Genomic DNA, 15,625 nt, shown 5'->3' on the forward strand with positions numbered 1-15,625 from the left:
GTTTCTTTAACTCATAATTATGAAATGAGTTTCAAAAAGGAGGAATGATGATCTGAAATAAATTTTCAGAGGCCATGAGGAAGTATTTGAGTATGGTTTGTGTATATAATGTATTCTTCTGCCCATTCCCCTTTCGTTCTGATTCCTTCGTAAACCATCTAGCAAATTACCTCCTGGTATGTGTACATACATGTAAGGGCGTGGCTCATTGTGTTTGTGCCTGCACTTTCCCTCAAACCCAGCTGGCTAATGTTTTGAGAGGGAGGATGAAAGTACTTGTGCACACTTTGCCCCCATGGTAGGTGTGATGACTCAGATGTTTGAATCATAAAATGCCATCTGAAAATATCTCTTCTGCTAAGCCTGCTAAGCTTAGCTTTGGACATGTTTGGGGCTGTGTTAGAAGGGTATGTGGAAAACAAGAAGTGTTGGACCAGATGGCCAGTGAGGTACATGATACTGAAGATTCATCCATATTAAATTTCTATATGTTTGATCTTCTGTTGTAACTGTGGCATAGCACAAAACATGTCTAAACCCCTGTTTTGCCTGATTCAGGCACAAGCAGGTACATACTATTTGCACAACACAATTATTTGAGTCATTGGTAGTGGTATCTCGTGGGAATAGAAGGAGCCAATTCTCTCATGCAATTAATTCAGATTTACTCAAAAAACATCTAATTCTTACACTGCACTTAAAACTAAACCACCCAGCTTGTTATGTTGTGGGAACAGTGGGGAATAAAAAACCCTAGTGAGAAAAAGAGCAAATAAAAAAGCAGACTCACTACCGAAACATGATAACATTATAGCCTCTCTAAATTAGTTGATATAATAAAGTTTGCCGGTCCTCTCACAATAAAGACATGTTTGTTGTAGTGGTGAAAGCTTCTGGCCTAGAAACCAGGAGAGTGGCCTCTGGGCCTCCCTTCCGCATGAAAGGATGGCAGGTGACTTCAAGCCATTTATTCTCTCTCAGACCAACCCTTCTCACAGGACTATTGTGGGAAAAATAGAAAGGAGCATTAGGTATGTTCACTGCCTTGTGTTACATACATACAAAGTTATCAATTGGGTAAAAATTTAGCAATAACAATAATGAAGTGTTCATGAAATACCACCATGCATTTCTTGGGAAAAGTGAGTGGGGATTTTTTATTCCAAAACTCATGATTTTTGAACCATGTTAGTGTGATGCTATGCTCCCAGAGCTACTAGTTAGGGCCCTTGGCTGGCTAATGAGTTATGCTTCTCAAGAATTCCTTTCCTTTGTAGCATTTTATTTAGCAATAGTAATAGCACTTAGACCAATATACTGCTTCACAGTGCTTTACAGCCTTCTCTAAGCAGTTTACGGAGTCAGCATATTGCCCCCAACAATCTGGGTTTTCATTTTACTGATCTCGGGAAGAATGGAAAGCTGAGTCAACCTTGAGCCAGTGAGAATCAAACTGCTGGCAGTCAGAATTAGCCAGCAGAACTGCATTCTGACCCCACAGCTTTAGCATCTGGTTAGATCCCTGGTTCTTTTCATGTTCTTCACTTGACCAGGTTGACACTGGGCTACCATGTTGAGTTATGGCCAGTTTCTAAAAACAATGACAAATTGTAATATGTATAGGAAAGAAGGGGCAGGATCATTATGGTTTTGAAAATAAGCTGACCAAAAAATCTTGGTTGCTAAGGCCTGGAGGAAATATGCTAATGGTGGTTATGGAGAGGCTAGTCTTATTTTATTGCTCTGCATACTATAACATTTATACACATTTCAATTCAACATTGAAGAAATGCCTAACTAAGAGATTTATTGGTTAAAATTGTTAAAAAGAACATTCTTGCCATTGTTGAAGATAGTCAGGTATGCCAAAAATGTTGCTTTATAATATTGCATTTCTTTCATTTAACAAGAAGCATTCACAACCAGGACACAATTGAGGAGGAAGATTTTATATAATGAAATAAACTTGATGAGAGGTCATTGACCAGATCAATCTCACCTCTTCCAACTTTTCTATTTTGTATTGCATTGAGATAGGACATTTGGAGGCTAAACATCATTATGTCTGTCAGGAAGGGAGAAGTAATGGCAGAGATAACTTTCAGTTCTATGATTCGTCCATGCCCTATAGGTAGCCACATAATAATACCCCATTACTATAATTTTTCTGATGTTCTAGTGGTAGATCCTGTTAAGCCACTGGAAATTGTAAATCAAAAACATCTTTAGAATGTGCATTTTTTTCCTACCCCAAAATCGCTGCTGTATATCTTTAGTATTGTTGTTCAATACTGCAAACAATATTCTGAATAAATATTGGGTGGTTTTTGACTCTAAAGGACATTCTGAATAAAGATGGAAAAATAACCTGAATTTATAAAGACACTGAAACCATTAATAGAAATATTGTCCAAGATTTTACTGCAAACCAATGGGTTTGGTCACAAAAATGGTACATATTATAACAATGTTAAGTACATTACAATGGTGGTATACATTATGAGCCTTTAAAGTTTTTTTTCTTTTAAATATTTATTTAGCATTGCAATCAACTGTACAAATCTTTTTACAAATACATACAACAAGGAATGCAAGCAAACAATACCCATAAATAATGCCCAAATTTACAGATTCTGAACAAAAAAATGAACTAAACCAACAGATTAGCAGACAACAGCTGGGGCATTTTGGTCCATAGAAACCATTTCTAAAAATAGAAATATTTATATACATATATATCTGTATATATATATTTCCATAGCAGCAATGCTTTCTTCAAGCATTTGGGATACAAGTAGTTGAAGCCCATTTGAACTATATATTTTTACATATTTTTCTTTTAAAAAAATCACTATCTACATTTATTAATTTATTGTCTTCCAAATATGGAAGGAACAAACAATGCCCCACACTGTCCTCCAAGTGTCACACAGACACCTCTGAGCTAAGTCCGTCTGTGGGAATATACAAATTGCACTCCTGCCATTTGTCCACGTTACACTCTCTCACACATGAATCCAAAAGCACTCTTGTGATAAAAACTTCAGAGTTCACAAAGATCTCAACGTCCGGAGGGGGGGAAAAGGCACGTCTTCATAAAGTTCTCTTCACATCCAGAAAGATCCCCAAGTTGGGGGCGCTATGCTCACCAATCAAGGACACCAATCAAAGAGTCTTGTTCCTGGGCTTATACTCTAGAGCAGTCTATGGCAGCAGCTGCATTTTTTCCCTTCTCCTTTTAGTACTTGCAACTGTGATGTAGCACCACTTGGGTGAGTGGGAAGAACCAGTAGTGAAATGTCATGAGTTCACTCAAAAGGAGTTAAATGTGCTCTTCCAGTTGGACAAGAACACACACACCCTCCCAAAAAAAAAGCTTTCAGAAAATGATAACAGTTGAAATTAAGGCTGCAAAGTGGGAAGATGTGCAATTTTTTTAAATCTTTCAAGATGACCAGGCAACTGGCAGCTTGATCAGAATGCCAAAAGAACAATTATTATTATTATTATTTAAAAAAAAGAAATCACAAAATTCAAAGGAAAGAATCCATGGGGGGAGCATAGGAAAAGCCCAGAAATGCTTCAGCAGCCTCTTTGACGCTTGCAGTGATGAGGATGCTGTCTGAAGACTGGCCAATGGAGTTTGGGACAGGCTCCTCTGTAAACTCGGGGTCAAAGTGTCGCAGATCATTGGGCCCGCTCTGCAAGAAAAAAAAGGGAGGTATTTGGTTGTTAAATGGTAGGATGCAAGGACACTTAATACTACACTGTCTTCCAATTCAAAAGTGAACACTCAAAGATCTGATGAAGTCACATTTTCCTAAGAGTAATTGGAAACCAATTCTCAGGTTTCTTCTCTGTTCACCACTCCTGAGGTCATATAAGGTCCAAGCCAACTTTCTGCATTCGGGAGCAGTAAAGGTGCTGAAACTGCAGCTGCCAGAATGCCCAGCTAATGTAGCCAAATAATTCTGGAAGTTGTAGTTCCAGGTTATCTGAAGGCTACCAAGGTTTTAGGCATTTTAAGCACTCTTAAAATGGGGGAGGGGAGAGGCAATATGCCAATATTAATTAGTTCTGGTGGCTCTCAAAACTAACATCCAAAAGGCATGCTCATTCAGTAGCTTAGGCAGACAAAAGATTGGAGCCACAAGTTTTGCTATAGAAACCAGAACAGGATAGCTTCCCATTTCTCTCCTCTTACTCTTGAACAAGTCCAAGAAACACTTAGGCAAGACTTACAAGTAATTTTTCCCGCAACCTGCCTAGCTTGTCCAGGACAGTCTCAGTATCAAAGAATATTTACTTTTAACAGCAGGGCAAATTCAAAACTAAATTACTATGGAATGTAGGCCCACTGAAGCCAGTGAATTTGCTTTCATGTGACTATATGTATGATAATGAGACTTATCACCAGTGTCCAACAGACCTCTGAAAATCATTTGACAACTGAAACATCCCTTTAAAGCCACTACTGTGTTCTGGGGTTTAAAAAGCAAACCTTTTAAAGTATTAGTTAACTCAGAGCGGTGGGGAAAAATACTCTGATGTATGTTTGTGTGTGTATAAAAAGGCTCAATAATTTTTTTGCCTTGCATTGGGAAAATCAATAGATGTATTATAACTGTATTTTGTAGGCTATAAAGCTTCTAATCTAGCAGTGACATGTTTAAATCTTCTGTTAAGTCAAATGCAGGGTTTTTTCCCCCGGTGATGGGTATTAAGTGTCTGGAGAACTGAGACGTCTTGTGGAATCCTAGTGTGAACTCAGACACTCACTCTTGATTTATGGACATATATACTTCCGGCATCCCCAATAAAATAAATCTTCCCTGGCCATTATCCAATTAGAAGAGCTCTTACCACATTTGGGTTAAAAGGTGGTGTAATCTTCTTATTTATAAGATCATCCCAGTTAATTGGAGAGAAGAAAATGTGATTTTTAATCTCCATCTGTTGAAATAATGAAAATTACATTAGCTTAAATGCAAAGAACTGAAACCTTCTAGACAAATTCTCAAATGCCTTTCACCTCTTTTCAAAGTTATACTTACAAAGTCTTCCTTTGCTCCTAGCCTCTTAGTTCTGTCCTTCTGCAAAAGTCCTTCCAAAAGGTGTCTAGCAGAGTTGGTGATATTTGGCTTCAGTTGTAGAGGTTTGTTCAAGATGTTGTCATACATTTCTGCTGTGTTTCTGCTGTAGAAAGGGGGCTGCAAGAGAAGGGATATTTACTATCCATTGTCTAACCTTACTGTTATTATTTATTGAATTGCAAAGTTTTGCATCTTGTTTTTCCTCTAGGAGTTCAAGGTATCATGCATGCAACTCCTTTCTCCAATTTTGTCCATAACCACTTGTGATGTAAGCTAGACTGAAATCCTACTCAAATATTTTCACCACCCCACCATACAGTCTCTGAGCTTTGATGCAAGACTTGCTTAATGCAATATCCAATGCAATATAATAAATTGCCAGATTGGTCTAATGGTTACTGCACCAGGCTAGAAACCAGGAAAATGATCTTCTAGTCTGATTTTAGGTATGAAAGCTGGCTGGATGATTTTGGGATATTCTCTCTCAGTCCAACTTATGTTACAAATACTGGAGTGGCAAGCATTACCAGCAAGCAGATTAAATATGTTGTTTCTGTTCTTACTTACCAATCCATAAAGCATCTCGTACAAAACTGCTCCAAGGCACCACCAGTCCACAGTCCGGTCATAAGGTTGCTTGTGAAGGACTTCAGGGGCAAGGTACTATTGGACACAAATGAAAGAATGGCAACATTTGATTAGAAAAAGACCTGAAGGCTAATGGCAAATCTAAGATAAACCTCTACCCTTCTTTAGGCATTTTGCTCAAGGCAGACATGGGGAACCTGCAGCCCTACAGATAACTCCAATTCTCTTGACCACTATCTTGTCAACTAAGATGGATTGGATAGAGGACCACAGGTTCCTTACCAAAACAGGAAAATGCCTGGGGCTTACTAGGGGCCAGGTCAATCTGGACAAACCAGTTTCTGCACCTTGGGAGTTTCTACAGGAACTCCAATAGAATTTTCTGGGTTTTTTTTTTAACCCTCTAGTGGCACATCCATCAAACACCACCCACTTTCACAAGGCTGGCACATAATGTCCTATTGTCTCATCAGGGAAACTCCTGCCCTAGTCATGCAGTTGCACATTTACAACAACACCGGTCATGGGAGAAAGCAGAACTCAAGACTTACTTCAGGAGTGCCACAAAATGTGGAAGTTGTGCCGTTGTGTTCAATGTTCTCTTTGCAGAGTCCAAAGTCAGTCAAGACAATGTGGCCCTGAGAATCGAGCAAAATGTTCTCTGGCTTCAAGTCCCTGTGGCAAAGAATATGAAAGACGGGTCAGCTTCAAAATCTTACCTGTCTGAAACTCTTGTAATTCACATTTGTCCGATTTGCAAGCTTTTCCCCAAATAAGCCAGTATCACGTATAGTTTTCTAGTCTTTTTTACCCACATCCAGTCCATATCAAGAAACAGCAACCGCTAACCCCAATTATTTAGGAGTGTAAAATTACTGATCCCAAAGCCCATAGCTAGCATTTTGGCAAAACAGCTTATATGCATACATTAAGTAGGGTGCTTACCGGTATACAATGTTCAAAGAATGCAGGTAACCCAGTGCACTAGCTATTTCAGCAGCATAAAAACGAGCTCTTGGCTCCAGGAAGCAACGCTCCCTCTGGAGATGGTAGAACAACTGCAAGATAAGAAAAGGGGGGGGGGGGAGAGAAATCTATTAGTGATCCCCAAACCTTTTAACAATAAATTTAATTAAGCACAGCACACTAAGTTAGAGAGGATAATTGTCGGAAATAGCCTAGTAATCCTCTGGCTATTTCCTGCTATTAGAGGTTGGCAAGCAGGAGACTGAATCTAGCACCTCTACCTCTATAGAGTCCCCATTTTTTAATAACAAACAAGGGCACTTAAGTGTATGTTACTGTGGATTGACTTCTACTTTCCAGCAAGAACCCAACTCCATTCAACCACCCTTCCCTTTGGAGGGCCCAGGTGTCCCTTTTTTCTCACCTCTCCACCGTTGATGTAGTCTAGGACAAAATACAACTTGTCAGCTGTTTGGAAGGAAAAGTGAAGTCCCACCAGGAAAGGATGCTTCACATTCTTAAGGAGGACATTGCGTTCAGACATAATATGTTTCTCCTGGAAAATAAGGTATGGAATCAGTAGTTAGTATTCGCCAGAACAACAACACAACTGAATTGTTATAAAGCAAACCACCAGAAAAATCCTAAATTTATACCAACTCGAGAGCATAAAACAGCAACTAAGCACCTTTGGATTAATTTTCCACATCACTTCAAACTGATGACCTTAAAAGTGGACATTCTGTAAGCTTCAAGGTCTTTTCTGCTTCTTGTCTACTTTTTGTTTATTATTTTCCTTTAGGAGGAGTTCTGGGAAGATGAAAGCTTGCTCATTCTATTGTAATTTATGAAGTGCCCTAAGGCAGAATTATTTTCTTGCTTGGAATTTCTCTGGAACAAGATTAAGTCAATATTTACCTCCTTCTTTTTCAGGATTGCTTTTTTCTGGAGTACTTTTACTGCATAGAATTGTTCTTCTGCCTTGTGCCTTGCAAGAAGAACCTGAAAGAAACCAAAGTTCTTGTAAGTTTAAGGGTGATTCCAAAAACCCAAGTTAAAACTACAATTTCCCTTTTGATAGTTGCAAAAATACAGTTCAGTATAATTATAGGCTTAAAGTTTTTTATCTGAAGGGCAATACTTTAGAGACAGAGTTAGGCAATGAAGCTATGAAACCCTCTTAAATATAATCCAAATTATCTCAGTCTTTAAGATAAATTGTTCTTTCTCAAGAATAGCAATTTAACTGCACTTATTCAATTTATTTTCTCAACTTCATACTAAGACAAATGTCTTGGATGAAACTGACTTTCTCAAGGCCATGGGAGAGCATTTTAAAATAAGTCTTCAGAACAGAGGATCCATCTGGTTATAAAAGCAATGAATATTTATCCTTAAAAAGCAATAAGCAAAAATCAAGACATAGCTTACCTTTCCAAAGCTACCTTTCCCAATAACTTTCAGGAAATGGAAATCTGATGGTTTAGCATGAGGGTTAGATGATGGGCCAAGGTTGATTTGCTGAGATGGGCTAGGCTGCAATTAAAAAAAATCAAAAGTGTTAGATTTTTGTACTGAAATAGTTGAATACATACTTTAAAATCAACAAATACAATTGTAAGCTATTTTGTGATGGGGCTTCAGAAAACACACATTTGGCTTCAGAGAAATAAAATGCTTATTTAAAAATGTTGCCAAATGTCCTGTTTTAAATGAGACAAGAGAAGTAACTTTAATAAAACCTTCCCTTTTAAATAAGCATGCTGGATCTTTATTTTAAAACATCTCTTTCCAAGTTAAATAAACATCAAACCTAGGCCACTTACTGGAGGAGAAGGATTGGCATTCATAAGTTCTGGTTCTTGAGGCTGGGAAATCTTCAGAATTGATTGTACTTCAGGACTGCAAGGATGAGACATAATGGAATTAGTCCAATTACAACATGCCTGGAACATGGAAATTATCTTACCACAAGGTGGCAGGCTAACTCTAGTTGAGCAAAATTCAGACTGGCAAATTTAGGAAAGGGATTGAAATAGCTTATTGGGTTTCAAAGATAGGATGGAAAAAGACACAACATAAACCTGAGCAAACAGACTCAGGTTTCTTCTGTAATTATAAGTCAGAGAGAAAAGAAATGGCAGAGAGATCAAAAAAATTCAGACAAGATGCCATTTCTCTGGACAGTTATAGCCCCTATTGGGGCAACAAATCACATACTATTTTCTAAAGCCAGTACATATCTGGCCCTTCTCAAAAACAACTCCCACTGAGTTCAATGAGGTTTGTTTGCAGGTAGAGGATTGCAGTCACTATAACACATACTTTTATAGTGAAACTCCACAAATTATTAAAGCACCCACACTCACATTCTTAAGTCTACTTCCTAAATATGCTGAACTCAGTGGAACCTGACTCTGTGTAACTAGTTATCCTTAGACTAGAAGTTCAAGTTACAAACAGATCTCTTTCAACTCCTCTCCTCCCTGGGGAAGAAGTTAGGTAACATGGCACAAGGCTATAATTAAATCGTTAACTTCCGTACTATCTACCATGCAGAAAAGCAAAACATACTTACTGTTTGCATGCATAGGAGTTGGTGGCTATTTTTTGAATGAAGTCATTCAGTCCCATTCTTCTCTGTTTCATGAAAGCTGCAAATAACAAAACACAGAAAAATGAATCCTGGTCAATCGACAACTTTCCTGGTGTCTTTTTTAAAAAAATATTTATTTAGATGCCCTCTAAATGTATTTAAATAAAAAAATTAAAATTAGATGCTCCTTGTACATGTATGTATTTAGGCGCTCTTAAATCCGGCACTCCGAAAATAATCTCAAAGGAAATCTTTTTGTGAACGGCTGAGGAGGCGACGCTGCCCGGGAGTCCTCGCTCGACCCCACTACTCACCGATCAAAATCGCCACCATTCCCCTCATCTTTGAATAAGTTAGGGTGGATGATCCAGAAGCTTCAGTTTTCACTGTCATCGCAGAGCGAGTAAAAAAAAAAAAGACGATAGCAATAATCCAAGCCGAAGGGTGGAAAAAAACCAGATCGATCTACGACCGAGTTAAGCGAATGAGTGAGTCAGGCAGCCAGCGAGCCTGCCAGCCCAGGGGAGGAAAAGCGCAAAGGATGCTTAGCAAGCTTAGCCGTTCTGGAGCTGCGAAGTAAACTCCCGTCTCCGGCTCTCGCCAAAGGCTTTATATAAACGAGGGCCCGGCGCTAGGAGTGGGAGGAGGAGTGGAAAAAAGGGAGGAGCCCGCGGGAACAATGAGGAAGAGACTGAGCCGCCGTTCCGGGCGCCCGGGAGCCGCCAGAAGATACGCAAAGCCTGGCGCCCAGCCGCAGGCAGCGCGCAGGCCGCCCTTCCCTTCCTTCCTCCTTTCGCTTTGACGTTTCCAAGAGTCGGGTCAGGCGGGCCCGCAGGAGGGGAGGCGAAGGGATGGAGGGATTTTGTTCAAGAGGGTAGGAAAAAGCAGTGCGACGTTGGGGGTCGGAATCTAGGAAGGTTAGAGGGTATTTTTGTTAGTCCTGGGAGCGGGGGGGGGGGAGGGAGCGAAAGCAATAAAGTGTTCCTCCCCCCCCACACACACACTCCACTTTTGAGAACTAGGGTGACCATGGATGCGTTCGTCCTCGAGGATAACGAAGCGGGGAGGGGGGGGCAGGCGCGGTTTAGACTTGGGCAAATTGGCCACTGGGACAGATTGCTCCATGCCAAACGCAGCGCGATTCTAAGACGGGCACAGCCCGGTGCGAGGTGGGGTGGGTGGGTTCGGGTCCCTTTTAAGTATTTTGTAGCTTTTCTTTTAAGACTTTCACTAGTGGAATAAATGAATGCCTGGGGCACACCCTGCCATCTCTGTAGCCATAGTGTGCCCCCCATTTCTGAATCGGACGCGTGGTATCGCTTAAAAACTCTCGAGGAAAGTTTTACATCAAAGGAATGTGTCTTTGCGTTTGTTTGTTTGTACATCCGTCTTTTTTTCTCTCCCCCCCCCCCCACTTCCTTTGGCCACAGTCCCAAGGAAAACCTATCTCTTATCTACTTGGAGCACGGTGGCATTTTTCTTCTGTCAGAAATGCCCCGAGGGAGGCCTTATTGCAGGATCAGCTTGTACTATAGATAAGAAGGGTCCTTGCGACATTCCGAGTAGTTCGCAACTTTTGGCCCTGAGGAAACTCGCAAACGGAGCGTGACGCTGCCAGCTCGCTTTTGCTACTCACCACCACCCCGGCATCTGCTCAGATCGGCCCCCGAACAATATTCTCCGTTACTAGTCATGGGGAACAGAACATTACGCCGCGCGTTTTTGTTTTAGTCAGACTTCTGCAATCTGGTGCGCCCCCCTCCCCCCGCAAGTGGTGGCCTTGCAATGTCAGAATTCCCAGCCAGCCGTTGCAGGCAGGTTCCCGGAGGGCCCGTTGCTTAATCCTGTAAACTGTTTAAGTGACAGTTTAGTTATAGAACATACGAAACATGAAATTCCAAAGTGCCAGTACACCGCATTCAAAGTGCGAATAATTCCTCTCTTCCTATCTGCGCTCGCATACCCATTGAACGTTTCCTAAGGGTTTGGTTTCCTAAGGGTTTGGCTTCCTAATTCAAGTTACTCCGTGCAACACACTTATATGGGAATACATCTCATTAAAAGTCCGTATGAATTATACGGTAAACACAGTCGGTGTGGAAATTCTCGCTTCTATTCCAAAGCATCGCAATCCGCAAAGCATTTTGGCAACCTGTAGTTCCAAACTGTCTTTTCGCGTTCCCTCTCCAGTAATTGACTAGTATTTAAAACTGGCAGCCTCTTTGCAAAACAGACCAGACTCCCCCTCCCATTTCTCTTTAAAAAAAAAACAAAAAAACACCTCAGAGCAAATTCCGGCAGTGAAACAATAACCGCTGGAGCTTAAGCAAAGCCTGGGCTTATCAGATGGTATTTATTAATGACCCCAAAGCGTACCAAGCAGAGCAGCAGACAAGAGGGGTTGCCCATTGGCTACAATAGCTGGTACCACCTCAAGGCCGCAAATGACCAGCTTTAAAAGGAATCCTTAAGCAAAGGAGGCATCCGGGGCCGGGCAGGGGAATTAAGTTTGCTGTAACTCAAATTCATCAAAATCGGAATGGGGGGGGGGATGAAAGCTCGTGGTTTTACAGAAGGCAAGGCAGTCAGGTAGCCCCCAAGAAAAGAGAAAGCCTAACAACCATCTATCCATTCATTTCTTACCAAAATCCTCACCAGAAATAACTGCACTTCTTTTTCTTCTTTGAGCCTCAATAATCCTTTCTTCCGTATCAGGTCTTTTAATGCCCGCTAAGTTTTTCACCTCCGTTACGAAGAAAAGGGGGAGCGGAAAGCCCGGCTCGCGCGGTTCAAACTTTGTCCCGCAGCGAAAGCGGCCGCAGCAGGGAGAGCCGGAGGTTGGTCAGAATTGGCCTTTTCAGTCAAGGAACCGCAGGGAGGGACTCAGGGAAACTGCGATTTCCTGCCCGGCTTTCTCAGTTCAACAAACAAGAGCCCCTTGGAAGCAAGGTCTTGGAGTTCACGCCGCTGCCTTGGGCTGTTCCCGAGAATACTTGGGGCCAAAACGTTCCAATACAAGTCGATAGTTAAATAAATAAAATAATAAGAGGAGAGGGGAAATGAGGAGGAAAAAAAAACGGCACAATCTTCCCTAGCCGAAGGAGGCAATGGAAATTTCCATACAGTATTTGCAAAAGTCATGGAAGAAAAGGGGAAAACAGTTGATTGCTTTGCCCTATTATTACCATCATCACCGTAATCCCAGAAGAACAATGTGTCTCTCTGAAAAGACTATTTATGCATTTCAGCCGCTGCAATACAGGGCAACCCAAGAGATTTGTTTATGAATGAATTAGGCCCAGATATCACCAGCCAGTGGCCCGTGATCCAACGCTCAGGTGGCAAGCAAGGCCCAGACTTGCAGAACAGATAATTGGGGGGAGGGCTGCAGCACCCAGGGTGCCAGCAGAATCCCTAGCCCCCAAGACGCTTTTTTTTTCTCTCAAGGGAGACCTATAGACCTTTTGATGGAACCATAAGATACGTCCCTCCTGGTAGAGGCCTTGGCCACGTATTGATAAGATTGCATTAATATATAATCGATTACATAAAAGGGGGAGGAGATAGCAGTCTTCTCCACAGAATAGAGCTTTCTCTCGTTGATTGTAACTGCCACCAGGTACTACCTCTGTGGTAACCACCCCCACCAATTTTTTTTTGGGGGGGGGGAAGAGGTGTCTCCAAGCACACTTAATAAGGATGGGTAAGGTATATGGGAACTTTGGAGAAGCCTGATTTGGAGGAGGGTGGTTTAGCTTCATATTTCATCCCTTTGCATCTTTAATCGTTCTTGCAACTTCTATGCTTGGTATCAATTATGAGACAAGTTCTCAGAAGGAATGAAGGAGTGCTATTCGCGTGCTTCTTTTTCAGGCTACCCACGACTCCTAGACGAGATTTGGGAGGAGAGACAGCTAATTGGATTTCTTTCCTTTCCCCTCCTTTTTTTTAAACAAACTCTGCCCCTCCCCTCTTCCAACGTAACATCTGCGCCCGCGCGCGCGCGCCCGAAAACATATTTTCGCAACCGGGAAGCGGATGCTTTGAAGTGCAGGTTACGCCGCAGAAGAAGAACTCGGCTTAAAGGGAAGAGCGCGCGTTGGAGGCTGAGCCGAACCGTCCCATCCGATTGCTAATTCTCTCTCGCTTTGGCAAATGCAAGTTTACAAAACGCAGCGAGGTTTACTGTTTGGTTAATTCGGCATCTAGAAGCCCACGCAGCCGAACGATGAGGGAAATCGAGACTCAAAAGGCATCAAGATCGGCTGCATTTCAGCGATAATTCCACAGCAGTCACAGCGCACAAAGCCAGTTCATAGGAAGTTCTCCGAGTCAATTTTCCAGCAGTGGTTGCTTTAGCGAAGAAAGGCAGAGCGCCCCCTCTAGCCAACTGCAACGTCCCCTTATAAACCATACATTCCATTGGTGACAATGCGCATGCTCTGTCTCAGTTTTTCCTTTTCAGCCACACAAGGAATTTTCACCAAGGCACAGAATCCGGGAAAATATACTGTCGGTCCTGCATTAGTTCCCAAATCGGAGGCAGGAAACTTTGGGCCCTCCAAGTAATGCTAAGTTACAACTCCTGGCAGCATCACTAGCAAAGACCAGAGGTTAGGAATGCTGGGATCTGTAGTTCTGTAAGGTGCACAACAAGGCCATTCATTTCTAATTTTGAGTTCCTTTCTTTCTTGGTCTGTTTGTCAGATTCTTTTCAAGGTTGTGGAACTATGGAATTAGCTATTCCAAGTCTCAATGACACTCAATGGGTGCCAGCTCAGAGTAAATTCTCTTGGAGCAATTTAGATGTTCTGGCACCCCATATTAAAAAAAAAAGCACAGGATCATGGCAATTGGTTGATACTATCTGCCTTAACATTGTGCAAAGGATAATGGAAAGCACCCATAAAATCGTGGAGGAAGCCAATGTTTACAGCATGTGGACACAATGGGGGCGGGGAGGGAAGCCTTAAAATATGTGCAATCCCACATCTCTATTTGAGGCTTGTCTAAAGCCTGAAGAAGCTACTTGCAGCTGTATTCAGAGTGCTAGCCAGTCTGCCTCAATATGTGACAGGTTTCACACACATTACAGTCTGAGTGAAGAAATCTAGTCCAAAGATTTTGTCTACTTGCTCAAGCCAAAGAGAGTTCTCTAACTGAATTTACAGACCCATTCATGGTCCCAGTGCTACTTTTCTAGAGTCTTTTCTCTTTAAAAGCCCTGAGAGGAAACTACAATCGGCATTAAACTGAGTTCAAAACAACTGTAGCGCCCCCCCCCATTCTCTGAAGATATTCAGTTCTACTACAACTTCCTTAGTCTCATTCCTTCAGTTTGCTTTCAAAGAGGGTTTTTCCATCATTTCTACAGCACCAAAAAAGAAGAAAAAAAGAATCCAATCCTTGTATGGCTTGCTTACTTGATAAAAGTAGTTATAATTTGTTAGTATCCCTTCCAAAGTTTCAATCACTGTTCCTCCAGAGAAGTTGTTGAAAAAGTTTTTCCCCCTCTTATATTCCTCTTTATCAATAATCAAACAAAAGAACTGTTAGGAAAACAATACTTCACCAACCTTTTAGTGAGGACTTTTCTTCTTTCCCTCTCATGGTTGTCTCTTCCCCTTTCTTTTCCTCAAGATCCCACAACAGCAGTGCCGGTCTGTACTTTTAAATCCTTTAGTTTGTTATAATTCCCAACAGTACGTCTCCCAATCAGCTTGACAGGAGGCGGGCAATGAAGGAAAGAAACTAGCTGATCTAGCTGCCCACTTTATGAACCTTGCATTAAAGTTGATTTACACAGAGAGAACTAAAGTTCAACGTTAGCTTAGCCACGTTGTTGCAACATAACCCTGAAATTTACTGAAATCATCCCTTGCTTATTATGTACACAACATGCCCACACGCACACCCGGTGTGCAACTAGAAATGCAAGTCACCTCTAATTAATGCATTTGTAACTGCAACCCAGCAAGACTTGAATGAAAACATTACTGAAAAACAGAAGTGTGTTAAATGCTTTTTGAGCATGCTTTTCATGCGACTATTTCAGTGGATGTGATTTGGGGATTGGGATCGCTAGGCTAGAGTTTTGGGGCACGATTTTGTAGCAATGATTGTTTAATAATCGCACGATTCCCAAATCGGTTAATTTGGAGTATTTGCAACTAGGGACAAGACAGATGTATAGGGCTCCGGTTTAATGCCTTTGAGGATCGCCGCCGAAAGACAGCGGGGACAGATGTTCCCCTGCTGTTGCTTGCGGGGTAGGAGGGGGTGTGTGACATACTGTTTCTGCGTCAAAATTGCGCGAGAGGACGGCTGCCGCCGGTGTCATCCCGTTTCTCTCTCTCCACCCAGCCAGCCTCCCACGCCACTT

The 15,625-nt window shown here is 41.8% G+C and overlaps 1 protein-coding gene across 3 annotated transcripts; it reads right to left on the minus strand.

The window, feature by feature from the left end:
• Window positions 1-2,404: 2,404 nt before the first annotated feature.
• On the minus strand, window positions 2,405-14,999 carry SGK1 (serum/glucocorticoid regulated kinase 1). 3 transcript variants are annotated; one of them, XM_032215996.1, is made up of 12 exons: window positions 14,820-14,999; window positions 9,226-9,301; window positions 8,474-8,549; window positions 8,079-8,183; window positions 7,566-7,649; window positions 7,072-7,203; window positions 6,627-6,739; window positions 6,233-6,356; window positions 5,661-5,756; window positions 5,055-5,210; window positions 4,864-4,953; window positions 2,405-3,701 (listed from the first exon to the last, which is right to left on the minus strand). In XM_032215996.1, exons 1-12 carry the CDS (start codon window positions 14,851-14,853, stop codon window positions 3,534-3,536), a joined length of 1,254 nt encoding a protein of 417 aa, XP_032071887.1. In that variant the 5' UTR covers window positions 14,854-14,999; the 3' UTR covers window positions 2,405-3,533. The 3 variants fall into 3 exon arrangements, with proteins under 3 accessions (XP_032071887.1, XP_032071888.1, XP_032071886.1); XM_032215997.1 differs by lacking the exon at window positions 14,820-14,999 and adding an exon at window positions 11,887-14,765; XM_032215995.1 differs by lacking the exon at window positions 14,820-14,999 and adding an exon at window positions 9,558-11,859.
• Window positions 15,000-15,625: the final 626 nt, after the last annotated feature.

This window comes from Thamnophis elegans, chromosome 4 (assembly GCF_009769535.1).
Source record: "Thamnophis elegans isolate rThaEle1 chromosome 4, rThaEle1.pri, whole genome shotgun sequence".
Taxonomy (NCBI): domain Eukaryota; kingdom Metazoa; phylum Chordata; class Lepidosauria; order Squamata; family Colubridae; genus Thamnophis; species Thamnophis elegans.